A 27,662-nucleotide genomic window follows, 5' to 3' on the forward strand; every position below is an offset into this window, starting at 1 on the left:
TGCCTCTATGATGAACAACTACAGACCTGTCTCTAATCTCTCTTTTATATCTAAGATTATTGAGAAAGTTGTATTTAACCAGCTCAACGACTTTCTGAATGAAAGTGGAAGTCTTGATAACTTTCAATCAGGCTTCAGACGTCATCACAGCACTGAAACAGCTCTGGTCAAAGTGTTAAACAACATCAGGTTGAATACTGATTCTGGTAAGGTTTCAGTCCTGGTTCTGTTGGACCTCAGCGCTGCGTTTGATACTGTAGATCACAGAATCCTGTTGCACAGGCTGGAAAACTGAGTTGGACTTTTTGGAGCGATCCTTAACTGGTTCAGGTCCTACTTAGAAGGCTGGAGTTATTTTGTTACAATTGGCAGCTATGAATCTGAGCGAGTGGCCATGACTTGTGGAGTCCCCCAGGGGTCAATTCTTGGACCTCTTCTGTTTAACTTGTAAATGCTCCCTTTGGGTCAGATATTGCAGAACATTAACATCAATTATCACAGTTATGCAGACGATACCCAACTTTATGTGTCTCTGTCACCGGACAGAAAAAGAGCATTAAACATCTGCAGCTCATCCAGAACGCTGCTGCTAGAGTTTTAACCCGGACTAAGAGATCTGAACACATCACACTAGTTATAAAATCTTTACACTGGCTTCCAGTCAGTCACAGAATAGATTTTAAAAGCCTGCTGATGGTTTACAAATCCCAGAACGGTTTAGGCCCAAAATACATCTGTGATATGTTCAGAGAATATAAACCCAGCAGAGCTCTTAGATCCAAGGACTCAGGCCAGCTGGTCCAGTCCAGAGTCCAGACTAAACATGGAGAAGCAGCATTTAGCTGTTATGCTGCAAACAAGTGGAACAAACTGCTAGTGGAGATTAAACTTTCACCAAATGTAGACATTTTTAAATCCAGGTTAAAAACATTTCTGTTCTCGTGTCTATGCATGAAATCTGCACGCTATCTTTTAATTTATCTAGACTGTTGCTTGTTTTTAAATTCATTTAAATTATTTTATTTGTTTCTCTTTAAATTCTTTTATGTATTTTTAATGGTTCTTCCACTGCCTGCGACAATGCTTTTATTTTATGTAAAGCACTTTGAATTGTTTTGTACATGAAATGTGCTATACAAATAAATTTGATTTGATTTGATTTGATTTGCTTCAGCTTTGTAAAAACTGGCCAAGAGGTGGAGGAAGCACACCTGGAGTTGGAGTAATCTTCACCAGGTTTCAAGTTCATTCCAGAAGTCCTACTATAAAGAACAAACCATAAACATCAACCATTATGCAAACTATACAAGCAACATTTTTAAGCCCAAACAACACAACAAATACAATTATCTTAATTTTTCTGACACTCAGAAGTACACTCCTAACCAAATACACTCCTAATATAATACCCCAAATACTCAAATAACCCCTCCTATAAACTGTGTTAGCTTATGATGTTTACCAGTTTGGATGTATGCAACAAAATGGAGGCAAACATTAAATTGAATAAGTAAATTAATTTTAATGTGTATGTGCAGTGTGTGTATTTAGATTTTATTTCTATTTTCGAGTAAATTTCCTTCATTTGTTTGCTGTTTCAACATATTTAACCTAATTCTGGATGAATGCATGGATTTTTACACAAAGAGTGGCTGATGAGTAAACGGGAGGGTGAGGAGGTCCTTCTGTCTTTGCGAGACCGGCTCTATCTCCAAAATGTTACATGAAAATAGGTTACAATTAGTCCTCATAAAGAGCCATATTTATAAAAAAATGGGTCACAAAAGCTTACTACAGTATATTTGGGTGGATTTTACAGGATTTTTGCTCTCTTACAATAATACGCAGTCCAGAGACTGACTAACTTCAGCTGATTCCAAGCAGAATGTGAATCAGATTTAAATCAAATCAACACAAATCAGTTCATACTTTATGGATTCTGTAGACTAGATGGATAGTCCTTTAGGGAGACTAAAACTTCCAGTACTTATTGTTTAAGACTGTAGGACCAAGAATAGCTTTATCAACAAGAATATGCCAGTGTTTGAGTCTTATGGAAGACAAAGCAGAGCATCCAATGTGTATGTCTCTATGAAACTGTGAAAGTTTTCAAGAAATATGACCCATTTTTCAGATATTAAAGGATAACTACGAACTGCAACTTTCTCCTTAAGAGGAAATGTGTCTCGAACTTTGTTGAATTTATTCTAATGTTTGGTATTCCTGTCGTTCCAAAAGAAGTTGCCATACTTATTGATGCCATCCCTTACAGAATTATCCTCACTAATAAGATGTATCCTATAAAATCTTACATAAATATTATCATGTTAACCACTATCTTCATAAAATCAAGGATATGTGGCAATGTCCTTGCTCGAGCAAATGAAGAAAAGATCTTACTCAACACATTCCCTTTGTTGGGAAATTGTACCATTTGGTTTCCACAATAATAGTAACAAGAAACAGAAAGAGCTATACTTTGTGAATCAGCTGATCATTTGAGGTAAATTTCCTATCCACAATGCAGAATAGGGCCGCTATAAATTACATTATTACTTACATTATTAACATGTTAAAAAGGCAACTGTTCTGAACTGCACATAGGGGTCCTGGGACCCCTATTGTTCAATCTGTACATGCTTTCATACGCAGCTATAATGTGTCGTACCACAACTATGCAGATGACACTCAGATCTACGTGTCACTGACAGCAGGAGAACATGGGCCTGTAGATACATTGTGTCACTGCATCGAACAGATCAGTGTGTGGATGCAAAACAATTTTCTCCAGCTAAACTCAGACAAAACTGAAATCATTGTCTGTGGCCCACAGAAACAAAGAGAAAGTGTTATCAGTCACCTTGAGACTCTCTCTCTAAAACCTAACTATCAAGTTAGAAATCTCGGGGTAATATTGGACTCAGACCTGAACTTTAACAGCCACATTAAATCTGTAACATCAGCAGCTTTTTACCATCTAAAAAACATTGCCAGAATCAAAGGAATAGTGTCTAAACCAGACATAGAAAGACTGATCCATGCGTTTGTCTCCAGCAGGTTAGACTACTGTAACGGACTGCTCACTGGGCTCTCTAAACGGGCTGTAAGACAGCTGCAGTACATCCAGAATGCTGCTGCTCGAGTCCTGACTAGAACCAGGAAATACGACCATATTAGTCCAGTGCTCAGGTCTCTGCACTGGCTTCCTGTCGCTCAGAGAATAGACTTTAAAACAGCTCTGCTTGTGTACAAGTGTCTTCATGGTCAAGCGCCAAAGTACATCTCTGACATGTAAGCCATATGAACCAACTCGGGCTCTGAGAACCTCAGGGAGGGGTCTCCTGCTGGTGCCCAGAGTCAGGACTAAACAAAGTGAGGCTGCGTTTCAGTTTTATGCTCCTAAAATCTGGAACAGTCTTCCAGAAGATGTGAGACAGGCCTCAACTCTGACAATGTTTAAATCCAGGCTGAAAACGGTTCTATTTAGCTGTGCATATGACACCTGAAAGTATTTTATCTGCACTCTTCACTTTTAAATTAATTAATGATTATTTTTTGTTTTTTTGGAATTATTTTATTGCCTTCTTGTGATTTTATGTAGCTCTAAAGCACTTTGAATTGCTTTGTGTATGAATTGTGCTCTACAAATAAAATTGCATTGCATTGCATACATAAAAACTATCTCTGAATAAGAAAATAACAAATCTGTAAGAATCTTGTACTTCATATTTAATGTACTTGTATTTCAATCCCTCCTGGCAATGTTTGTAATGTTACATTGTATGAAGTAATAACTGTTTGTTTGTTTTTGTCATGTTTCGGAAGTCCAACAAAGGAAAAAGGGGGTAAATTTGTCCCTGTAACAATCACCCTTTTCAATAAAGCAGCATGGTTTTGAATGTCGTCATAAGCGCATGCGCACATGTGAGAAGAGACTCGCTGACTCGCTAGCTTCTTCCTACGTTCAGTTTATATTTGTGCTTTCGGTGACTCTGGTAAACAGTTACTGTTTAACAGTTGAACGTTTCTGTCGAGTTCCATTGAGCTAGGGTAACCTGAGCGAGGCGTGAAAGAATATGCCCAAAAATAAAGGTAAGAGACGGAGAAGACGTGTTTTAGTGTTCATTTTCCTGCCGCTGTTTTAGCCCGCCGTCATGAAAACGTGACTCAACCGGCTAACTCTGGTTAGCCGCTCATATCTGAGTCCTTCACACAGCGGTCAGCGATGTCCCCGTAATATCCAATAAAATTACGACTTTGATTTCGGTCTGGTAAGGTTTTCTGACATCGCTTGCCTGATAATCATCTATTTAACATTCTTACTCTTCTAATTCTGCGGCGAGCTGACTTGGCTAACTAGCGGGTTGCTAGCAAGTTAAACCCCACCCCGGGGTGGCCCGTGACATCTGCTTATTAATTTCAGCAAAACCCACCCCAATAACACATTTAACTCGTGATCAGTGTTACTAAACACATTTGATTATCCTATTTGAACTTCTTGATAAGTTTTCAATGGGCTAACAGCTGCTATTTAGCTGTCGTTTCTGTCAGTTTCGTAGCATCTACAGTGTGGCTGACGTTAGCGTTTAGATTAATGTTTTTTTTAATAAACTGATTACAGAAGAGGGTCATTGATAAGGACTCCCGTTGAATAACATTCTTGAGCACCTGCTCAACGAAAATGCCTACTCTTATTTGAATTAAACCTGTAGGGGTCTTACTTTTGTGATCTGTCACTTTAGGTCTAAATCTTAACAGCTATATTGCTTCTGTTTCTGTTATCATTAGTTTTTCATTATTAAAAAAAACAAACACGCTTTTCAGGGGGTTTGTCCTTGGAAGTTAGCCAGGCAAAGATTGGGTATGACCACAGCTGAAATTGAGAGCTATGAGGTTAACAATGACAACTCTGCTTACAGGTAAAGGAGGAAAAAACAGGCGACGTGGAAAGAACGAGAATGAGTCTGAGAAGAGAGAGCTGGTGTTCAAAGAGGATGGACAGGGTGAGTTCTGGTTCTGTTTTCATCTTGTTGGAGGTTGGCACATCATAACCTGATACGACAAAGCTTTTACCTTTCTAGCCTGTTGTGATATGCTGCTCTTAGACTCATTGCCAGGACAAATGTGGATGAACACATCATCCCTGAGCTCCATGGCTCCGTGTTAGATTTGTATTGATTTTAAAATTTTACTGCTCACCTTCAAAGCTTTAAATCACCCCAAAATGCATCTCACTTTTTTTTTGTGGTCTCTTTTTTACCCTACTAATCTTTGATGTGCGCAGATGGTGACTTGCTAACTGTTCCTAGATCACAGTCTACGACAAAAGAAGATTTGGTCTTTTACTCATAAAGTTACTTTGCCCTTGAAGTCGAGCACACAAAGTCTCAAACTACCTGAAAATCGTTACTTAAAACTTCTGATCCATTTATAACAAACTTTATAATTGTGTTTTTGTTAACGTCTGTCTCACTAACTCGCCTGATCCCTTCTTGTTAAACACAATGTAAACATTAATTCTACACAAATAAGATTATATTATTATTGTGAGTTACATGAACAGTTTTATATCAGGGCCACGGCTTATGGTTTTTATTGGTTTATCCAGTTATTTTTTGCTGTTTTGTTTATTTAAATTGTGGTTAATTTACCAATGGATACTAACTATACCTTCCATTAATCTGTCAAGCTGGATAAGTTGCCGATTTTATACCTGATAATTATGGTTATTTTGGTCAATATCGTGTTCATTGTACGTTATTGATCTTTTTTTAAGTAAAATTTGTCTTTTCAACATCAGATTTCCATTAAGGATAAAATAAAACTGCAAAGCACCAAAAAATTTTTTTAAAAGGAAGTAATGTCAGGTTCAAATTGGTTGGAAACACAGTAGTTGGTCAGGGGTTGTATGGACAGAACAGAGTGTTTCATGATTATGAAGCTTGTCTTGTGAACCATTGGAGGTCTGTGAGTGCTGATGGGAGTGTACAATGCTACTTAGGTACCTCTTTAGACCTGCACTGACGCTACAGGGAGCAATGCTCAGCAAGACAAGGACAACGGGCTCTCTTAAGTGGAAGTTGTTATGACTTTTATTTCCTCTAAACAGCTAATTTACAAACGCACTATGTCCGTTTGTCTGTGAAAGGAGAGAACTGGATTTATAACGGAAGACAAAACAAGAGTGTTGTCCCGTAATGGTAGGATGGTAATAGATGTTCTTATGAATCACTGTAAGTCTTTACATTGATTTTTCGATGCTAACTTTATGCATTAAAGAGCATGTTCTGTTTTTGGTGTGTTTTGGAATGTTTGGGGAAATACTTGTGGAGAAGAATATTGTAAGTGACACTGTAGAGCTTTGATTGGGGAGCATTACTAATTTTTATCCAATGACTTAATTCTAGGCATAAAGCACTTCTTTCTGTCCTATCATCGTCTTTTTTTATTTCCAGGGTTTCACAAACTCTTTAACTTCAACCAATCAGAATACTTTCATTCGCTGACAATGTGAAGAGTTGTTCAGATGTGACTGTTTATTTTATTTTTAATTTTGTTATCTATTTATTTTCCACCTGTTGGTTGACCACCTTTAATTGACGGTCCTTTGCTCTCTCGTGTCTTTCAGAGTACGCTCAGGTGATTAAAATGCTGGGGAACGGGCGTCTGGAGGCCATGTGCTTTGATGGAACCAAGCGGCTTTGCCACATCAGAGGAAAACTCCGGAAAAAGGTAGGAATGTCCCGACCGTCCTCTCGCACCTTTTCTGCTTCAGCTCACATGCAGGAAACCTCCTGACGCAACGCCACATCAGCAATTTCTCAGCGGTCAGTCACCCGCCGTTAATGTGGCGGCGTGGACTCAGTTGACCGTGTGAGGGTCACAAAGTGCAGCGTGACCCCGTGTGACCTCTGCTTTGTTTCGCCTCCCTCCAGGTTTGGATTAACACGTCGGACATCATCCTGGTCGGGCTGAGGGATTACCAGGTGTGTTGGACGCATCTTACTTACACTCGAATATAGACGGAGTAATGGACTTTGACACGAATTTGTTAATTCTCACTTAATTTTATTTTAATTTACTTGAATAATATACCCCAGGTGTGTTGGGGAAAACCAGAGCTCACATTCAGGTGACATTACCTGAGCTGATTCAGGGCTGGGGCTAGGAGCTTCATCATTTTTAAACTCATCTTAAATACTGGTTTGAACCTCCCTCTGGTGTGTTCTGAGTTTCTGTAGAAGTTCACGGTGCAGGGAGAGGGTTTATCATCATCATCACCATAAATGTCGTAATATCCCTACCATGGTTCATAAATTACAACAACGACCAGCACTTCCAAGTGCTGAACGTTACCTATACGTGCAGTTTTGTACCGTCACCGGCGGCCAGTTTTTCTGATTTTTAAAAACTCCGACCTTAACTTGTGTTTCAGGATAACAAAGCTGACGTCATCCTCAAGTACAACGCAGACGAAGCTCGGAGTTTGAAAGCTTACGGAGAGCTGCCAGAGCACGGTGAGTTGTCGCTAATTCCACCTCCGGTGGGTACGTCAATTTGCACGGTTCCGTCAGGGAAACGAGCCAAGGAGTTAACTTTTAGCGGTTGATGCCAGGAATACAGAGGTTAGACTGGAGGCGCTTTCACACCAGAGCTGGTTGGTCCGCTTTAAACAGCCCAGAGTTTGTTTCCTCGGATAGTTCGCTTTGTTTGGGCAGGTGTGAAAGCTCATCTGAACTCTGGTCCACCTGAACATGTGGGTCTCGGTTCGCTTGTAATTGGGAAATGCAAACGGACTACCCAGCAAAGCAAAGAGAGGAAGGAGGACAGCTCGCTGCCATGTCTGCTTCTCAGACTGGTTAACACCAAAGTAAAAACAGAAACTCCCAGACTGCGAAAATGTGTTGCTCCATTCTTTGTTTTCGTTGTGAAGAAGTCGGCTGAACTATCCTGATGTGAAAGCTCCCTATGACAAATGAAGGGGTGGGAACAGGTGAAGGATTCATGCAGTTACAGCCTTTCAACAGCAGGGGTCCTCATTTTCCTTCCTTATAATTCACATCAATCTCAGTTTGCCACAAACTGTTTTATTACTGTATTACTGATATATTGCTATTATTTATTACTATTTAATTATTCTGCAGCGATTGCTTTTAATTTTTCATTATTTTCTGAAAAGGTACTTGCAGAACTAAAAGTTGATCCATTCATTTAATGAAAGTGTTTGAAACACTGAAGCCTGTGTGATTCTGGACCTTTTTACCACATATTTTACGACATAAACACCATTTAGCTCTTTGCAGACAGCAGTGTTGTGTCGTACTATTTCACACCAGCTTCCAGAGAGACAAACCTGACCTGTTGACGTCATTTGTGGCATTTCTTAAGAAGCTTTTGGTCAGGGTCAGCTCTGACTGAGGCTGTTATGACCGTTTATTTGTTCCAAGTTTTAATTTAGTAACAGAATGACTGAAAACATTCGCTTGCTCCAGATTGGACATGCAGACATGAACGATGTCCTTCTGTTGAGGGTAAAAATGAGTATATTTGGTCCTCAGTCAAGCGTCGTCATACTGGTTGACGTTTCAAACTGGTCTCAGATGTATGCCGGGCAGAAACGTTATTATTTGATGAAATTGTGGATGTTTTTCTAACATTTTTATTGCCATCGTGTTTTCCTTTTTTTAACATCCAAATCTCTCTTCACAGCTAAAATCAATGAGACGGACACCTTTGGGCCTGGAGACGACGACGAGATCCAGTTTGATGACATCGGTGATGACGATGAAGACATTGATGATGTGAGTTTTTTTTAACTGTATAATTTTATTTTCTGTAGTTCACAAGTTTAGCTCCTAGAATAAATATTAATATATACCATGGTCGTGATTAATTTAACCAGTTTCTCCTAAACAGAGGCTGTAGCTCGTCACCAAATATTGTGTGAATGCATTTTCACCTTAAATTTGTTTCTGTAGTTTTTTTAATTATGAAAACACGCTGAGATTTTAATTGTAAGTTTGCTTTTAATCGACAAGAGAAAGAACCAGAGAATGTTTGAAGGATATTTGACCATATGAAGTTGTGTCATGGGCTTTCGGCGCAGAGGCTACGATATAGACGGGGGCAGCTTGTGATGTCTCACTCACTGATTGGTTCTTTACAAAAATCTGAGCGGTGCACCTGGCTGCATTTAGGCCGTTGTCCTGACAACATGTTGAGCAGTTGATGCTCAACATTTTGTCAAGGTCACGAATTCGCTGCAGCATCTTTTCACTAAGTATTTGCAATGTGAGAACATCAATTTTCCCCCAAAGATCTTGAATCGATTAAGGAGTAGGAACCACGTGTAAAGTCTTCTCTAGCACATCCCAAAGATTCTCAGAGGGGTTCAGGTCTGAACTTTGTGGTGGCCATAACACTCCCTGAACTAGTCTTTCACAGTTAAATCCAGACATTGACATCCCGGAATATGACGGCTCCACCAGGGAAGAAACAACCTGGTTATTTAATATATTCATATATATTTTTTGGGCTTCTTAGACATAAATATTCTTACACACAAAATATACATCTTCAAATATCATTTTAGGCTCACGGAACTTGCCAAGCGGTGTCTTTAATTAATCTTTTTACACTTTATAATACGTTTAAGATCCAGTCTGTGGGATGTAGTGACATGTAGTGGCATAGTGACATGTAGTGGCATAAACTGCAAACTGCTGCCCGGTTTAACATCATCTTTTGATCATAAATGCTCGTTTAAGGCTCAGAAAAAAAACAGCCTCTTATTTTTGTGAAGTTCCACACTAATCAAAACATAGTTCTGGTTATTCTATTGCATTTCTGCTAAGACATCCCTCTAAATCTTACATTGGAACATGAAAATCTTTGTTTGAAAAGCTTGAACCCTTCCTCGGTCATTAGAAACTCCCGCCAGTGCCTTCAAACTTATTTATTTTGTCTGATCTGAAATGCATTTGGATTTGAAAGAGTTTAAAGTAAAATAGTAAACTTAATACTTAACCATTTGCTGTTTTTAAATCAAATGTATCAATCTTAAGAGAACGCTGGAGAACCACCTATACGGATCAGAAACTCCAGTACCGTCTTTAACAATTCCTAAAACAGGTTGAACAAAGGTTGAATAATTTGTGCTTTCTGCCTTTTCTTCCCAGATCTAAACACCTGCTGCTGGAGGGGGAAGGTGGGGTTTTACTAGAGATGCTCCGATTGGGATATTTTGAGCCGGTTCAGCGCACCCATAATTATTTTTACTAAGATCAGCCTATGCCAGTCCAATACAGTTTCTTAAAATACAGCATGTTTATTTCAGTCTGTTTACCTTCAGTAGATGTCTTTATTGTTTGTAACACTTTACAGTTCATTTCACACGGGGTAAACACCATTAGTACTTTGATTTATCGTCACGAATTAATACGAGATGCTGCTTTGGAAACAGTCTCAGTTGTCAGTCGGAGCAGCTGCAGCAGGCTGCCCATCGACTGATTCGCTCTTCCTGCCTTTGTGCAGTTGGATTGGACAACCCAAGAAAGGCTGCTCACCAGCATCAAAGTTGGGGTTGAACATCTGGAACACCGTTAGATTATTATTATTTTTTTTTCTTTTACCATTTGCTTCTAACATCATCGAAACGACCATTTTTGCCATCTCATTCGCTGAGTTTTCTTTCCTTTTTTTTTTTTTTTAAATTTCCTTCATTGTCCAAGGAAACGCTGTTTTGTAGAGACCAACACCGTGACTGCGAAATATCACAACAGTTGCGTCATCTTTTAAAAATGTATTTATATTCATTTCACACTATGTGGAATTTAGAAACAGTACAGAATCTCTGGATTCGCCAATAAAAAGATAAACCATTTTGTGTTCTTTTTCCTCTTTGGGCAGTCTGTGTCGTTGTAGCCTGAGAGACGGAAGGTAAAAACATTTCTTCGATCTGTATTATTATTATTATTATTTTTTTTTTTAGGTTTTCTTTCTTTTCAGTTAACGTCATGTTCCACTTACGGCGTATCAAATGAACTATTTGCTCGTTTTGGATGAACTATGGCCAAATGAAGGCAATTCATCTCCTGAAATCCAAAAAAAGCATAAAATGTACTTTTCTGTTGATTCCCTTATTTGTGTCTGTCTGTTTCTTTTTTTCCTGAACTCTTCGCTGCTCACTCTGTCGCTTCAACTCAGTGAAACTCGGCTGGTTGGTCGCTCTGTCTCACGCTAGACCAGCGGTTCCCAAACCTCTTCACCACACACACACACACACACACATATCTACACACAAATCTACATCTACACACGTATCTACCAGTAAAACCTCACAGCAGAGCTGTCTGTCTTACACATGTAAAAATCAGTGATCTATATACAGCAGATTATATCTATTTCCCGTAGTCCTTCCTCTGGGAATTTCCACGTTCATCGAGGGGGGGCCTAGCACCTCATTTTGGGAACCACTGCTCTTCTCCACACAGGGCTTGTTGCTGTTGTTCCTGTAACTGAATTAATAAAAAAAAATGTACAATGATGTTTGAAGGCTGGGTTTCCAATAAAGATCTTAACTCCACTGACCTGGCTGGTGGTTTTTGGGCGCCTAACGCACTTCCTGTGCCGGTCTGATGGTGGCAAGATTGAGCTAGAATACCAAGACCTCAGAGCATCTAGGGTCTTTCGGCACAAGCCTGCTCACGTGATTTTTTTAATTTTTTTTTCCCCTTAAACTGTGGACAAAACGTCCCCCATGACGAGCTGACGTGGGGAGCCCACCAGCTCTAGAGCCACCAAGTCTGGATTCTGACCTGCTGGCTGTTCTTTTCTGTGCAATGACTTCTAGTCTCTTGTATTAGTTTTATATTCTTTTCTTTGTCTTGGTTTTTGTCTCGTGCTGCTGAGGCAGGTCCTGGAAAAAGGGAGGGAAAAGCTGCGTTCTTCTGGAGTATTTGCCGATAAAGGCTTTATCAGGACACTGACCAAGAATGAACAATACACACAGATGAGGTCACACATGGTAGGATCGTTTCAGGGAAAATCATCCAGTCTTGTAAAAGTAGGATGAAGTCCACAGTCAAGATAATTTGTGAAGTTTGATATTCTATCTTTAATAATTAAACCTTTGTTTTTCTTCCCTGCATGCTGGGAAAATTAAGGTGGTTATGGGTGATGTCAAAGGAGCTATTTTCCCTTCCACAAAGGACTTTTAAGCAAGATGTTCCTGCCATTTCAACAAGTTTCTTCAAAGATCTATAAAAACATGGTTGTTTGAAGCAGCATGAATGGCTCTCCATAAAGCCGTTAAGAACATGTTAAAAGAAAAGTCTGTTTACGTAATCTTTGAATTTCTCTTTATTGAAATGTGTTATCTCAGTTGGCTACAAAATGTTAGCTTCTTACATAAAACCATGAAACAAAACCATGTTTTGCGGCAAAGTGGAAGCAGAAATGAAATTTTTCAAACACGGAACATTTTAAGTGCCGCTTAGGCGCTTAAACACAAACCACACTCTGCTATGTAGATTGTTTGTCCTGGCCGGCAGTTGGAAATCACCTTGTTTGTGTTGAAATATGATTAAAGGTGACATGTTATGGAAAAATACCTTTTTTTTGCTCTTGGGAGCAAATATTTGGACGTATGAAGTCACCAGCAAGTGTAAAACACAACCCAAGTATTTCATTTTAGTTTCCCATTGTTTGAAAGATCCTCATTTTAACGAGCCCATCTGATTTTCATCTTAAAATTACATCACTTGTCAAGTTCAGCCACCTCCTCTGCTAAGCTCAGAAAGCTCCTTTCTGTGGCCACCTCTGTCTGTTCTCTGCTGGATCTAAAACGTCCTCAGGCAGAGCAGAGGGATGATTTTCGGTGAACAATGCGCTGATGGTTCTTCAGACGGAGGACATTTTCAGGTGAACAGAGTTTTGTTTTCATGTCTGTGGTGAAATTTCTGTCTGTGTGTTGATCCTTTCTGATGTGGTTTCTCCTACATTCCCTGATCTCCTGCTCACGGATGTGTTTTTTCTGCCATTCTTCTTCCAGATGTTTTTTTTTGGAGTACACGTTGCAGCCATTCTCCACCCCAAGTCTTCTCTTGTTCTCTTGGTCAAATGTTTTTTTTTTACTCGGAGATGGGTGGGTTCAAACAAAAGGTTCTTTTAAGTTGTGTTCCAGATCCAGATGTAAATACCTTGAAATTAAAGTCGAAATGATCAGCTCTTATTCATCTGTTGATGTCAAACCCAAATGCTTTCAGTCTTCTGCAAAAAGGAATTGTGCTCACTGTTCCAATACTTTTTTGGAGGAGAGTGTAGATGTCTTTGTGTGGGATAACAAACGACCAGCAGATCAGTCTTTCCGGAACTTAAAGGACAAAAGTTAGACGAGAATCTTAATCGAGTTAGGTTTATTTGGTTTCTGGGTACCAAAAGATAGAATTAAAAAGGGCCAATCAATTCTGTGTTCTCTCTGGATGTTTATTCAGCCCCAAATATTAGATCTGGTTACAAATACAGTGAGTGGTCTTGGTTGTTTTCTGGTGGCCTTTGTTATTATTTTTCTTAGCGCTGTCGTCACACATGACTCAGAAAACATGTCACAGCAGTGGCACTGACCCATATTAACACTGCAATAACTATGACGTAAGGTTGCCGCTGGGACTCGCTTGTTCTTGGCATGTGCGCTCCGGCACGAGCCAATTTGACAGATAAAACGATCAGCCACGTGAGAGAGGGATAGAAAAGGGAATAACAGACCATATAAATTACATGAAATGCTATTGTTGTTTGGTAAAGCCATTTTGAACTTTATTTAGCCAAAAGAATCTCTGACTTTTCCGCCACGTTGCTAATAGTATTGGGCAACAGCCTATCTGGTTGCTAAGCGACGAATAGCGGCATAAACTGGCGTATTAATATGTAAATTAGCTAACTGCGAAGCGGTCACATCTTTATGTATCTGTGGTGAAGAAGCCGAGATATTAACATAAATATTTTTTTAATTCTAATAACTTTTAAAGAAAAATACAACATATTTACAGACTAATATAACTGTGGGTCACATTTTAGTAATTATTTATAAATTTCATTAAAAAAAATAAAAGGTAATGTTTGATATGGTGGAAAGTGGACCTGACAGTTAACTGTTTTCGCCCTGAAGGCTATCGGCAGTGAAAAGTGTACACAAGATAAATATAGCTTCTGTTTTATGACATCATTTTCAATGATGCTGGTCCCCCTCCCCACTCTGTAGGTGTAGCAGAGGCTCTGCGCTCCTAGCATCCGTTTCTCCTCCGTGTTTCCCTGTGTCACTGTGTCCAACCGGCGGTTACCTCAACTAAACGGTCAAAATACTCGATGACCCAAGTGGCTCCAGAACGCGTTGACATGACAGGTGAAGAACATATGTGCTCACGTTTTTATATCTCTGTCATTTGGAGTAAATGTCTAGAACTGGAGGATATTTTTTCTGGTTTTCCGTAGACACCTATAGGATAAGAGGAGGCACTAGATAGCTCCTAGAGCATCGATCCACTGTGAAAGCTGTATTAGCTGCTGGGTCCACCACAGCCTCGGTACTGCAATGCTGTGCTTTGTTCTTGATATTTGTTTTTTTAAAGATATCTTAACCACCTAAAGGATTATCTTAAGGCAGGTTTCTTACAGTCAATCTAGTAATGTATTTTCCATTTTATTGTTATTATTAATTATTATCTTTAGTTATTAAGTTATTGAATGGATTGATTAATTTTGCTGTTAATACAGTATTTTCAGTCTGTTTCAGTTGTCCAAAGACGAGTAATATGTTGTCAGGGCATTAAAAAAAATGTACGCATTCATATAGCCTATTTTGATGTCAATATGTTTCTATGTGATGCAAAACTATATGTAGATTCCATTTAATTACTAGAGGCTGTTGAAGAGGATGTTCTTTGAATCTGATGTGTTTTTTTTTATTAATAAGGTGTTGATATGTCACGCATATTAAAATGAAATCAAGCCTTTAAGTCGTGATTCAGCTGATCTTTTCCTGTGATGTAATTTCACTTGAGATCAAGCAAAGTAGAACCCAGGAGATGCTTTGGACTAAGCTGAGATTTGCATATATTTGCGTATCTAATGTCTGCACAGAGGATCTTTTTTGGCTGAATCCCGTTGCGTGTTCGCAGACATCTGTCTTCTGGCTGCTTACATGTCACTTCGACAGACTGAGATTCAGAGACACAACAAAAAAAGGGCTGGAGGTCACACTCAGGGGTATTGAACTGACGATTGACCCGAAAACCAATACAGTGACTGACAGGCGATTTATTCAATATAGATGCCATGCAGAAGTGCATGTGATTGCTGTCCTTTGAGCCACTTCCATGTTGATATACAGGAGTCACGTTCACCACTAGCTTTATGTTTAGCTGTATCTGCCTTTTGGGCAGTGTGACATGAATCATGTGTCATGTATGACTCTCTAAAACACAGCTCTGGTCCCGCCTCCTGAACCACTGCTCACCAACAGGCATGTGTCTCCTTCACGATCACCATCCAGCCCTACAGGTAAGCATCTAATCGCATTACATCCTTTAATTTATTCCTGGTGGCTTCATAATCCAAGATATCACAAACAAGAAATACAGCAGCTTCAGAAAAGTATGAATGCTTGAAGTATGTACAGTGTTTGAATTACCACCAAGGGGTCTTCCTCAAATAAATCTTCATATTTGTATTATTTAGTTGTATGCTGTTTGTTAGATGAAGGGTTAGCGCTTGCCCCTTAGCCACCACATATTAGCCTCGCATGACAGGCTGCGCAAACAGCGCAATCGCCGCACAGGGAGCGCCGATTTGCACCAGTCTGTGTCCTACTGTCAGTATTTGACAACCTCTGGCAATGGGATTGCGCTTCAAATGCCCCGGAGTTCCCCTTTAATGGAAAGACAGTCCTAAAATAATGAGTTATGATGATGTCAGTTTTAATAAACTAATATAGACTGCTAACTACGACACCAACAACAACCCCAGGCCTGGTGTCATGGTGCATGTTGTCCCCTCTTTCATGTCCTCTTAGCCCCCAGCTGGTCGAGACAGATGGCCACCGTTCCTGGTTCTGGTTCAGATGGAGGTTTCTTCCTGTTAAAAGGGAATTTTTTTTGGATTGTGTCTTTGAAGTGTGTTGAGAAGACATTTGTTAGGATTTTGTGCTTTCTAAATAAAACTGAATTGAATTAACAACTCATGTAAATCTCTCTAAAACTCATTATTTTGAGTGTGTATCACCATGGCCAACATGATTCTTAAAGTCTTAAAATGGGATACAGAACAATGAAAAAGGGATTGGATGTCCTTTTTTTCCCATTTGTATATAAAATGAAAGTGACTAAAACTCCTATACATGTCCCCCACAAACCAGCCACTCTCTACTTATTCTGTTTTTTCAGTTCCTAAACAGATATTAGGAATCTTTAAGATTTAAGATTTTTACAGTCAGAAGGATCTTATGTTGAATCCTCACAGCCACCCAACCAACTGACCGACATGAAAAAGACCTCAATCTCGTGCTTTATCAATTAACCCTAAAATCCTGATTTGAAGGTCCCCATGTTGGAGACATTTGTTACAGCAGTTTCCAAGGAAAAGCTGAATATTGTACAGAAACAAGGAGAATTTGGAGGTTATTTGCGACACACCAGATAATTTATTTTTCCATAAAGACTTCTGGCAGCACGATTCATTAGTGTAGCAGGATTAACATGGACACCACTTACCTTTTTTTATTTTGAAAGAGACGAATTTGTCAATGGTGATGCTAGGGTTTTTGGGAATGTACTTAATTCCCACCTGTGGCGCTCTGATGTGCGTGCAGGGCTGTCGCAGGTGCTGCAGAACAAGGAGCGCCGCGCGCAGCAGCAGCTGGAGCGCAGCGCCGAGGAACGAGGGAGAAAGATGGATGACCAGAGGAGGAAGGAACAGCAGCGCCGAGCGGCTGCTGAGGAGAAGAGACGACATCAGCTAGAGGCAGAAAAGGTCAGAGGTCACGACACATTAACGATGCATTCAATGCCATCAGAAGAGGTCAGAAAACAGGATGACGATCCAGTGTTTTAGAATGACACTTAAAGCTAAAGATGGGTAATAATCATGAAAATATTCATATAACATTAATATGAAACGATGTCGAATACTCAAATTCCTGCGGTGCTTTGATTTGTGACATGAATCTTTAGTTGTTAATTGTCGTGTTAAGTGACACATTGTGTGTTGTAAACCTTGAACACAAACAACTTCACTCGAGTTTGTGAAGTATGAAGTAAAATAATTATTTATTTTTTTATTTTTTTAATCATTCGGTCAAGTATGATACAATCAGGAATATAACCAAGCATCAGTCCCAATCATCTGATATTTTACAACACACCCTGTTTGTCAAAGCATCCTTTTACAATTAAAACAACTTATTAACATGTTTATTGACCAGCTTTTGAACAAAATCAATCAGATTAGAATGGTAGCAGGTTAATGTGGATGTATGGTTAAAAACTCCACAAGAATATAATTGTTATAGATATTAGGAAATCAGAACTTTAGAAGGATTTTCTTTGAAATAATCATTGAATACAACATCTCTATATAACCATAATGAAGTGAGACTGTTGAGACGCAGTTCAGTTTAAATTATTCTGAACTACCTTTCAGCCCTCAACAGCTCTTATGTCCTTTAATAAATCAGTTACAACCGTCTTATCCTCCAAATGGCCACATTATGCGTTCCTCTGTCTCTTACCTTTTCAGCTTTCCTCTCCACCTCTCGCTTGTTGACATTTTCAAACTTTGACCAGTGCAGCTGGAAAAACATCTGTGATAAAAAGCTTTGCTTTCCACGAGTGATCACTCGTGGCTTTTTTCCGTTCGCCCTCTGCCCTCTCACTCTGAATTAATTGTGTCGATCTATAACCGAGTCTACAAACAGCTGAAAACACAGAGGCTCTAATGGCTTTCTGTCAGCTGACCAATGGTGTGCATTCAGCTGAAGCATGAAGAGTTTGGATGGTTTTCTGCCCCAACACGTTATTGTTTCCCCAGAGCCACGCCCTGTCTTGAGTCGTGTGTACTACGAAGCGAGATCGATATTGTTACGTCCCCGTTTATGCGAGGGGTGGAGGGAAGTAACATAAAAGATGTCCAGATGGTCAGTTGGAGTTTAAAGCTTTATTAGGGTGACAAAGACAAGATAAACCAGAGGAATTAAGGGCGGAAGGTGCAACTCAAATCAATAAATAATCAAAACATAAAAAGCATCTTCCTTAATATTTAAAAAAACTAAACTACTAAGAAAGGAAAAAACCAAAAAGCCTCTCTAAACTCTAAACAAACAGAAAACACACGAAGAGAAGAGACTTCTAAACCTAAACTATAAAAGGTACAAAAGTATTAAACGAGTGCTGAAACTAATTAATCTTTAGCCCAGCCTCTGAAACAGTTTTAAGTTGTGTAACGAAAGGACAGCATCACTCAGAGTAACCACGATCGACAACAAGATAGCAGCACTATCACAGGTGAACCAAATCAGAGAGCAAACTGCACACCAAGCTGCACCAAATTAGCCTCTTCAGGATCCTTTTATAGTCGTAGAGGTTTGTCATCAGCCATCAGGAGTCTGGAGGCCAGTCCAATGGGCAGACCGGTCAAGGGAGCCAATCCTTATTGAGTGCTGACACACTTGTCTTTGCATGAAGGGGGGAGGTGGACATACTTCCTCAGAGGCTAAGAGCCCTAACAGATATCTCAGTGAAGTATGTTGAGCTTAAAGTCAAGAAGGTGTTTTTTTAATCGGTTAGTTTACCACGATAGCTCACGCTGAACACATCACCTGCTCCGGAGCGGTTTCTGATCAGACTTTCTGATTAAATCACCTGTGAAAAGCTCCATCCTTCCACTGATTCTGTTTCCGATGATATCATAAACACACTGAAAGCACTCGATTGACGTTGAATAAAAGTCAGATTGTGAATAACTGACAGGAAATCGATCGTTTAATTTTAGATTTTACACAGGTTCCAAAGTTCGTTCGTCTACACATGTTCAATCAATGAAATGAATCCCAGTTTGATTTGTTAAAGTTAAACCAGAACCAGAGATGTTATGAGAAGCAGGCTGTGCACTGTGTTCCAAATTATTACGCAGATGATGTTTTTCTTCATTTTTCCTAATTTGTCAATACGATTGACAGTGAATGAGATTTTTTAATCATCAACAATTTTATTCTGTTCTATAATAATCAGGATTTTACCGGACAAAACTTCCAATGATGGCAACAGTATTTTTTGCAAATTGCTCAAAATGCAGTTTTCCAAAAAAATAAAATAGTTTGTAAAGAGCTGAAAATGGAAATCTGTCGTATTTTTTGCAACATAATTTTTTTTTAAAACAAATGATATTTCAATCAAAACCACCTTTACATGTTAACACAGGATACCTTCTTCCATACCACCTTAACAACTCTCATCCATTTATTTCTTGAGATCTTTATCTTTATCCAAGTCCATGGATAGTTTCTGCCTGTGTCTGGAGGTATTCTGCCACCTCCCTCATAGATCTTCTTTTAAGGATGCACAGGTTCTCAGTAGGGTTGAGGTCAGGGGATGATGGTGGCGCCACCATGAGTTTTTCCCCCTTTATACCCAGCCAAAGATTTAGAGGTATTTTTTGCAGCGTGGCATGGTGGATGGGATGGTTCAGGATATGGCCAGTCAGAATCTCCACATACTTTTCAGACGGCCTACCACCTCACTCCCTGTTATTCCAGCCCAGAGCATCACTCCGCCACCTCCGTGCTGACGTCGCAGCCTTGTTGGGATGTGGTGGCCGTCCACCAGCTACCCAGAACTCCATCTACCTGGACCTTCCATTGTGGCACGGCATTCATCGGTTAATAAAACTGTTTGAAAAGAAGTCTTCACGTATTTCTGAGCCCACTGAGAACGTTTCTGCCTGTGAGCATAGGTTAGTGGGTGGGGCTGAAAAACAGCTTTATGCACAGATGGAAGCCTCTGGAGGAGGTTTATTATCGGGCCCCAAAGTCCACAGTGTAATAGCTCAGATTATTCTATACATTTTGATACGCAACACAGGGATTATCAGGTTATATGAAGTGCCTTAAAAGGTGATTATAAGCAGATATAAGAAAATAAGGGGCATTTATATTATTACAGACTCTTAAGGCTTAAGTAATTCCCCTTAAATTAGACTCAACGTAGTTATCAAGCCTGTCTGAGGTTGATATCAGTGATCTGAACAGACAGGAGGAACAACATGAGCAAAAACTTCCCTTTAACTGAAATACTATGTGCATGATCATTTGAACACAGTACAAGTTTGCTCAGTTCATATTTTATTTCACCTCAGGATTTTATTAAAACCATTTAAATCTTTGGCCCAAATTAATGCCGACTCAAAAGTCTTAACATGTGGGCTTTAATCTGAGTTCAAGCAGCTACTTGAGCAGATATCAAAGGCTCAAAGATGTATAATGTCGCTGTTAAACGCCTTTTTCAATCTGTATACAAATCACACAGAAGCCAGTCAGGAACCCTGAGCTTTATTAAACACAAATTGATTTTAAAGAACCAACAAAAAGCTAAGCGATAGCTACTTCAACCAATGTCCTCTGTTGTTTACTCTCCACTTGAGGTGCCTTCACATGCACGATTAGTCAGTATGACTCAGACTTTAAAGGGACAGCAAACCAGAAATCTTCTGGTTCCAAACGTCTTGTATGACCTCGTTATGGAAGCTCTCAGTAGACCGTAGCTGTCCAAAAGCCACCGATATGATGACAGACATGACATATGTGGGGAAAAACAGTCGTATTATCACCATATAATTATATGGAGTGCAGTGATATCGGATCAGAGTAATAAAGTTGGTCAAAAAGCAGCTGAAATTGCACCTCTAAGACAGCAGATAATATAATGTAACATCAGCTATGATGTGGCGTCCTGTTGGACAGCAGAGATTCATTCATAATCTCCATTTATGCAGGGAGGTCAGTTGAGACCGAGCTCTTTTACAGTGATGTCTTCACAAAATAAGAACAAAATAAGAATAAAATAATAAGTACAAGACAGTAAGAGCACAATAACAATAAGATGGTTGCAGATAAATTCAAAATATGTAAAACAGTACAGAATAAATATGTTAAAATCAACTAATTTGATTAAAACATGTGCATCTAATCTGCTCATTGTCCTCCAAGATGGTTTAAAGGAAGCCAAAGATCTCTAATTTTAAAGGTTTTTGGAAATGATTTCAGTTATAAGGGGCACAGAACTTAAAAGCCAGGCTGATATATATTTTTGGGACCCAGTACAGTGTGAAGTGGATTTATAGTGAAATAGACATGTGACATAAGTCTGTAGTTAGCTCAGGAGAGCTTTATAGATGAATAAAATGCACTGCTGTTGTCTTCTGACTGCCAATGATTGCAGAGATGATTTTAAATGACTCTGTTTATAGTTTTTCTTCAGAGATGGTGAGTGGACATCACTGGGCTGAGAACCACGGACAATTTCAGAGCGCACCATAAATTCTTGGCTGTTTTTGTTCAGTAACCTTGTCAGTTTGACCCACATCATAAATTTGTGGAGCTGAAATCCTGATCAGCACACAAAGGGTTAAAAAGTAACAGCCTGGTCCTCAGAGGGGCGGAGGGTTACTGTTTATTGATTTGGAGGGGCTGTTTTCCTTCTACAGTCCCCCTCCTCTGCTGCTCAACCTCATGTGCATAGCTGAATGACAAAATGATTGGTCGGGCTCACGGGGCGATGAAATCATCAGCGCATCATGTGCCATTTACGGGAACAGACAGTCGATGTGGGCAGGCACATATTTCACCAAAGAAAGCTACGGAATCAATGAGCCTCATTTTAGCCTTTTAACGAGAGAATTTACTGTCCTGAAGATTTTTACTCCTAATATTCAGTCACTAGAACTATAGTTACAGGCATGTAAGGTTGTTCTGATTAGTCTTCATAAGTTTTTTTTTTCTAAATTTATTTATAAATAGTTATTTATTTTAATAGTCTGGTGTGCAATTAGATGTCTGTCTGCAAATGTTTAGTAAAAACAGTCCAAAATCCAAGCACATAGTTGATCAGATAAAAAGATGAATGACATTGAAAAACAGAAAGAAAAGTTTTTTGGGGTTGTTTTTAAGTTGTAGACTAATATTTAATGTATCACTTCATTCATAAGTTCACTTACAATTGTGTTTAAATCTAAAAGATGCAATTAACCGACATCTTTCCTTAAAAAATGTCCCAATTATTCCACTAATCGGGTAACTGATGAGTCATTTCAGCTATAAAGTGCAGAATAAGGGAATTTTAAGAAGTTTTTTTTTGCTGCTTAATACTTTTTGAATAAAGTAAATAAATATATATATTTCTAGAAAGGATGTATTTTGCATTTGCTGGACATTGTTTGGGATCAGGATGTTGTTAGCTCACCTGCAGCACCTGGCTTCTGATTTATATACAGTAATTGTGATTAATCCGCCTGTGTCTCATCATCTTTTAACGCCCTGGTGCAGCTCTGCAGATGTAAATAAGAAAATCATGACCAGCTCTGCTAAATTCATCTTAAATGTGTGGTCATTCAACACGCTGCTCCAGAATTCATTGTTTTATGAACAGATGTTGCAGAGAGTGAATGAAAATGTTCAATTTTCTGGCTTCGGTTGGTCATGTTGGCACTGAAGAGATTTTCTCACAATCCTGCATCAAGATGCAGCAAATCACTCCTCTGCTGCAGTCTGCTAATCCACCCCTGCCTCTCTCTCTATCTGTGATCCACGTTTATATCAGCCTCATTCCACGTCTGTGCTCCCCCACTTTACATTTCCTCTTCCTTTAACCCCCCTCCCCCACTTTATTAACTCCGAACCGCCCTCCCTCCTCCTGCAGTTTGTGCGTGACTCTGCATGCACCTTCAGCAAACCCCCCTCAGTGCTGAGGTGGGGCGTTTTCATCTTTTATGTATAGGCAGTTTACCGAAGCAGCATATCAGCTTTATGTTGGGCAGTCCTGTACACACAGCCGCCGTCTGCCTGCAGACGGCACCACATTACAGGCTACAGAAGATGTAAATAGATCCGCATAAAGAGCAGAGACTGCAGAGAGACAGTTGAGGGTTGAGAAATTGAACTTTTATGTCTTGTCAAGCAAGACTGTCTGCATGTAAACAAACACAGAACAAGTCGGTACACAGATACATCACACATCATCGAATGAACTCACATCTAAATATGTTGTACAAGTGATATATATGTAATGTAAATTAGATATAAGGTGTCCAAAGTAAATCCAAGTTGTGATTGAAGAAAGTAAAACACAACTTTATCATCAAAACTAGGCACTGAATGCTTTACACCTGCAAGGCAAACAGGTATTTACGATTCAAATGAAATTAAAATAAAGCCCTGAAACAAAGAAGACAGTGGAGACGAGACATCGATAGCGATAACTTCCTTTTTCTCAGGATTATGCCCTCGTTTCTTCATTGTAGACTGATAACACAAGTTACCATTAACCAGTAAACCAGATAATAAATTCAAAATCAGATAAATGAACCAGCCAACAAAGCAGCATATCAGTAAACGTACAGAAGGTTTACATCTCAGTGTGTGAGTGACTGAAGGCCAGAAAGATCTGCTGTTTTGGCTTCAAACTAAACCAGATTTAGCCGTTTTATGCACCTTGCATGAGTCCAAGTTTGCTATCACACTTTTCCAATATATCCCAATTTGATGGTCTGTCATAAAAGAGGGATTCAATTCTGTTCTATGTGGGATCAAACTGCCTAAAATTGAAACTCGAAACCCAGAAGTGGCCCTTAGATAACGTAAGAATTACAATCTTTGTAAATATAAGATGTTAATAAACAGGACAGAATAATGTTAGATCTGACAGTATCTTCAAAGTACCCTCCATTATTCTTAAAATTTCAGGCAAGAAATAAAGAATTTGATTAATGAATTAAGTCGAGCCACAGAAATACTTTAAAACTAACATACAAGTAGAGATGCACAGGTGGCCTATAACTGATTGTTTTTGTCTTTTAATCCAGCTTTAACCTCCAACCACCATCACATTTTCCAAAAAGAGCTCCATATTCAAAGATAACATCTGGTTATTATATTTTTTGGTTCCTCCTGACCCCAGATAGCTAAAAGATATAAAAGCTCGGGTCTGAGGAGGTTGGTGCCAGGGAAGCAGATAAAAATGCACTAAATCTAATATCTGGACGGTTTTAAAGGGTTTCAGCCCTTTATCTCGCCACCTTTAAATGAGCACACATTTATGTAAACGTTTAACAAATAAAAAGATTAGTTGTGTTGTCTAAAATAATGAAAAGATACAATCCTGTTAAACCATAACAAACGTACGACAGACAGTTTGAGGACAAAGTCAGAGCAACACAACCAGGACACAGCAGATAAATATGGGCCAGTTCTATCAGTCGATCTCATCCTGTTTGCTGATTATTGGTGGATCCTGATGTCAGGCTGATTTAAAAGGAGCAGTCCTGTGTTTTTTCTGTGTTAAAAGGCAACAAGCAAACAAAAGATGTTGCAGTTGCTTGCAAATAGATAAAAATGTGATAAGATGAAATGACACATGAGATTAAATCTGCTCTGTGTATTTTGGTGTATCTACTGTGTATTTTTTTAATTTGTATTAATAGTAATATGAGCATTATAAGTCAATAGGAAGTGGAAGGAAGAGGTGGAGCAAGGTTAAAAAGAGGAAGGAGGAGAAAACAAATGCAGTTTGTATCAATATCCAATCCACCCTCTCAGATTGTGTGTGTGTGTGTGTGTTGATGCATTTGAGTGTGCGTGGGGTGGTGGTGATGAGCTGCATTTGGCCACGAAACAGTCATTAGAGAGAGAGTGGAAGATCGAGGTAGAGTGTGTATTAGAGAGAGAGGAGAGAGGGTGGGGTGGAGAGAGGTGGAGGCAGATAGAGGGAGTCAGCTGTGGTGGGGGGAGCAGCAGATGGAGCAGAGAAGGAGCGCCGCTGCTGTGTTGTGTATCACTGAGTGAGAGACGAGCGAGCAGCAGCCGGCGGCAAACAGACGAGCGCGAAGGGGACGCAGGGGCGAGGCCGCTGCATGTGGTAACCATGGCGCAGCCGTCTCCGAGCGCATCGCCCGGCTCCCGTCGCCGTAGCGATGGCTCAGTAAGAGAATGCCTGTTCTTCCCTATTTCTGAACGCAACGAGAAGGAGAGGCTGGAGGCCCTAGTTCGCCGGAGAGCTGGGAGCAACGATAAACGTGGAGGAGGAGGAGGCGGTGCAGGGGAGGCCCGGGACCACCTGGATAACAGGCCCAAACGATGGACATGGGGAGGACCTCCTGATGGAGCAGAAGGTGAGTACAATGGTTGTTAATTGTGACGACGTCAGCTGGGGAAACAGTACGTGTGGATGCTGATGGTGGCTGGTGGAGAGGAGGGGAGATGTTAAGGGAGGAGGTCTGGAGGTCAGGTGGAAGAGGAGGAGGGGGATGGTGGGATGAAAGGGTGGGGACGTGAGAGCAGAGCAGGGCGACTGTGGACAAAGAGCAGGTGGAATGAGGGAGAAGGGCAGTGGAGGGAAAAGGGTGTGGAGGCTGCAATGCAGGAGCAGCTCAGCGCTTTGTCTCCACTAAATCACCTCAGACATGGTGACGCTGTTTCAGGGTGGTGTTTGCTGCTTGTTTAGGCTTGTAAAGGTGGTACAGGTGTGTGTTTGTGTCAATCCTCTGTTGTTGTGTTTCTCTGCTGGGAGACGGGTCTAATCCTCAGAGGAGTTAAACATCTAACCTTGAACACAACAAGGCCACACGCATAAACACAGACAGACAGCATCCATCCTCCTTATTTTATGTCTTTTTCTCCGCCTCCTCACGTCTCTCTCGTCTTTTCTGGGATGCTTTCTGTCATCATGTCTCCCAGCACGAGGCCACAGCGCCACCAGCTCGGCTCTGTTCTGTGGCGCATTCGTAACGGCATCAATTATTTACAACAGCCGTCAGCTGAGCTGTCCTGGCACTGACCAGGGATCAGGGTCCACCCCGCCGCTCATCTGGCTCCGGCCCGGCTGCCTGTCAGGGTGGCTGCTCTGGGATCCGTCAGGCCCAGCAGAACGCTCACTGCAGCAGAAACAGCACCGTCTCATCTTACAGCTCCACTCGATTAAAGGACACAGTCTCGCCATAGATAACATTGGTGTGCTGCGTAGTTTCCTCTGGTCCACCTAAAAATGTGTGCACAATAAGAACCTAACTAGACTCATTCATGCTCTCTAACGTTATGGTCTGAAAAATTGAAGAAAATATGTGGGCAGTTGATTGGCTCATAATTATCTGACCTTTTGGGGCTACAAATAAACGAGCTACAACAGGCTACTTTAGCATGATAATGATGCAAACCCTGACCCAAACACACAGCACTTTTTAGTTTAAAGCCTAAAATTTTAAAAGACAACATATATGAAATCTTGAATAAAGCATTTTATTTAATATTTCAGTTAATATCTCTTTCCTGAGTCAGAAAGAGTTGGAACAAGCTGAATATGTATGAAACTGTGAAACAGAGTGTAGTTAAATCAGCATTTAATGCAGAGTTAGGGAAACCTTTGATTCAGCTAGAGTTGGTAACCACCTGGAGCCAGATGCTTAAACGAGGAAGGCACACATAAACCACGTAATGTGCCTTTTCTTGCTCAGAAGCTGGTATTTATAAAGGAAGAATTTGCTGGGAGTGTTTGCACCTCCTGCTGTCTTCAGACAATGTGTTTACATAGGTTTTTACAGCATTCTACCCCGGATGTGGACAAAGAGGCCACATAATCCACCATAAGACAAACAAACAATGACTTAGAGCTTCATCAGAGTGATACAGACTTATTTACGGTGACTTTGAATAACCTCAGCTGTGTGTAACAGCAGTGCAGACCTCTCTAATGAGGCTTCAGATAGAAAAGAAACAAAAATCGTTCTAATTGACTGGCAGGCCATGATCCGTCTGTACATCTGTGTTTCCCTGCTGATCATCTCCACACAGGCTCCACATTCATCCACTGCAGATAAAAAGCAGCTGTAGGACCTCTGCTGTTGCCCTAATGTGATGCCTGAGCTGATCTGTGTTTACTTACAGAGCTGATCGCTCCTTTCTTTAATAATTCAGCAGTTTTTGTTCTGTTTGTGATCACAGAACCGAGTTCATGCATCATCGTGCCTGTTCAGTTGTGGTGCAGATGATGTGTAGATATGTAAACGACAAATTAGGGAAGTGTCAACGTCTATTTATGGGTAAGAATAAGAGTGGAAATTAGGTTCGTGCACATGTGTGTCCTTTCTTGAAGATTGATCAAACTTTTATGCATGTGGCCCCTGGACTTTTTCTCTGCAGCCTCCAGTGTAGATTAATGGTTGTGTTAAGAATAATTAACACAGAACACGTCAGTATGACAAAATGACAAAAGAGTTTAGAACTTTACTATGTGTGAATGAGTTCTTTGTGTTAACATATTTCCTTCAGATTTGCTTAAAGATAGTGCTTCCTCTAAACAAAAATATAACATAAAATAGGCTGTTACTGTGTCATTCTGCCGTTGTAGTCA

General features: G+C 40.0%; 2 protein-coding genes across 6 annotated transcripts in view; both read left to right on the forward strand.

The window, feature by feature from the left end:
- Window positions 1-3,909: 3,909 nt before the first annotated feature.
- Window positions 3,910-11,584, forward strand: eif1axb (eukaryotic translation initiation factor 1A X-linked b). Its single transcript, XM_075452371.1, has 7 exons — window positions 3,910-4,092; window positions 4,920-5,003; window positions 6,629-6,732; window positions 6,936-6,986; window positions 7,436-7,517; window positions 8,710-8,801; window positions 10,179-11,584. Exons 1-7 carry the CDS (start codon window positions 4,077-4,079, stop codon window positions 10,182-10,184), a joined length of 435 nt encoding a protein of 144 aa, XP_075308486.1. The 5' UTR covers window positions 3,910-4,076; the 3' UTR covers window positions 10,185-11,584.
- A 2,688-nt stretch (window positions 11,585-14,272) lies between these two features.
- map7d2b (MAP7 domain containing 2b) overlaps window positions 14,273-27,662 on the forward strand; it is a 28,165-nt gene continuing 14,775 nt past the window's right edge. For 3 of the 5 annotated variants that reach the window (XM_075452177.1, XM_075452178.1, XM_075452179.1), the window contains exons 1-4: window positions 14,273-14,401; window positions 15,484-15,558; window positions 16,865-17,025; window positions 25,284-25,428. In XM_075452177.1, coding sequence (XP_075308292.1) covers window positions 14,365-14,401; window positions 15,484-15,558; window positions 16,865-17,025; window positions 25,284-25,428 — 418 coding nt within the window. In that variant the 5' untranslated portion in view covers window positions 14,273-14,364. Of the gene's footprint in view, window positions 14,402-15,483; window positions 15,559-16,864; window positions 17,026-24,978; window positions 25,429-27,662 lie in introns of those variants that run through there. The other 2 variants (XM_075452180.1, XM_075452181.1) reach the window with 2 other exon arrangements.

The sequence above is a fragment of the Odontesthes bonariensis genome, chromosome 20 (assembly GCF_027942865.1).
Source record: "Odontesthes bonariensis isolate fOdoBon6 chromosome 20, fOdoBon6.hap1, whole genome shotgun sequence".
In the NCBI taxonomy this organism is placed as follows: domain Eukaryota; kingdom Metazoa; phylum Chordata; class Actinopteri; order Atheriniformes; family Atherinopsidae; genus Odontesthes; species Odontesthes bonariensis.

Excerpts from the sequence above, each read along its gene's own strand:
- eif1axb (XM_075452371.1), top strand. Across the intron at positions 6,733-6,935 it reads GAGGAAAACTCCGGAAAAAG|GTTTGGATTAACACGTCGGA; the intron begins GTAGGAATGTCC and ends GCCTCCCTCCAG. Across the intron at positions 7,518-8,709 it reads CGGAGAGCTGCCAGAGCACG|CTAAAATCAATGAGACGGAC; the intron begins GTGAGTTGTCGC and ends CTCTCTTCACAG.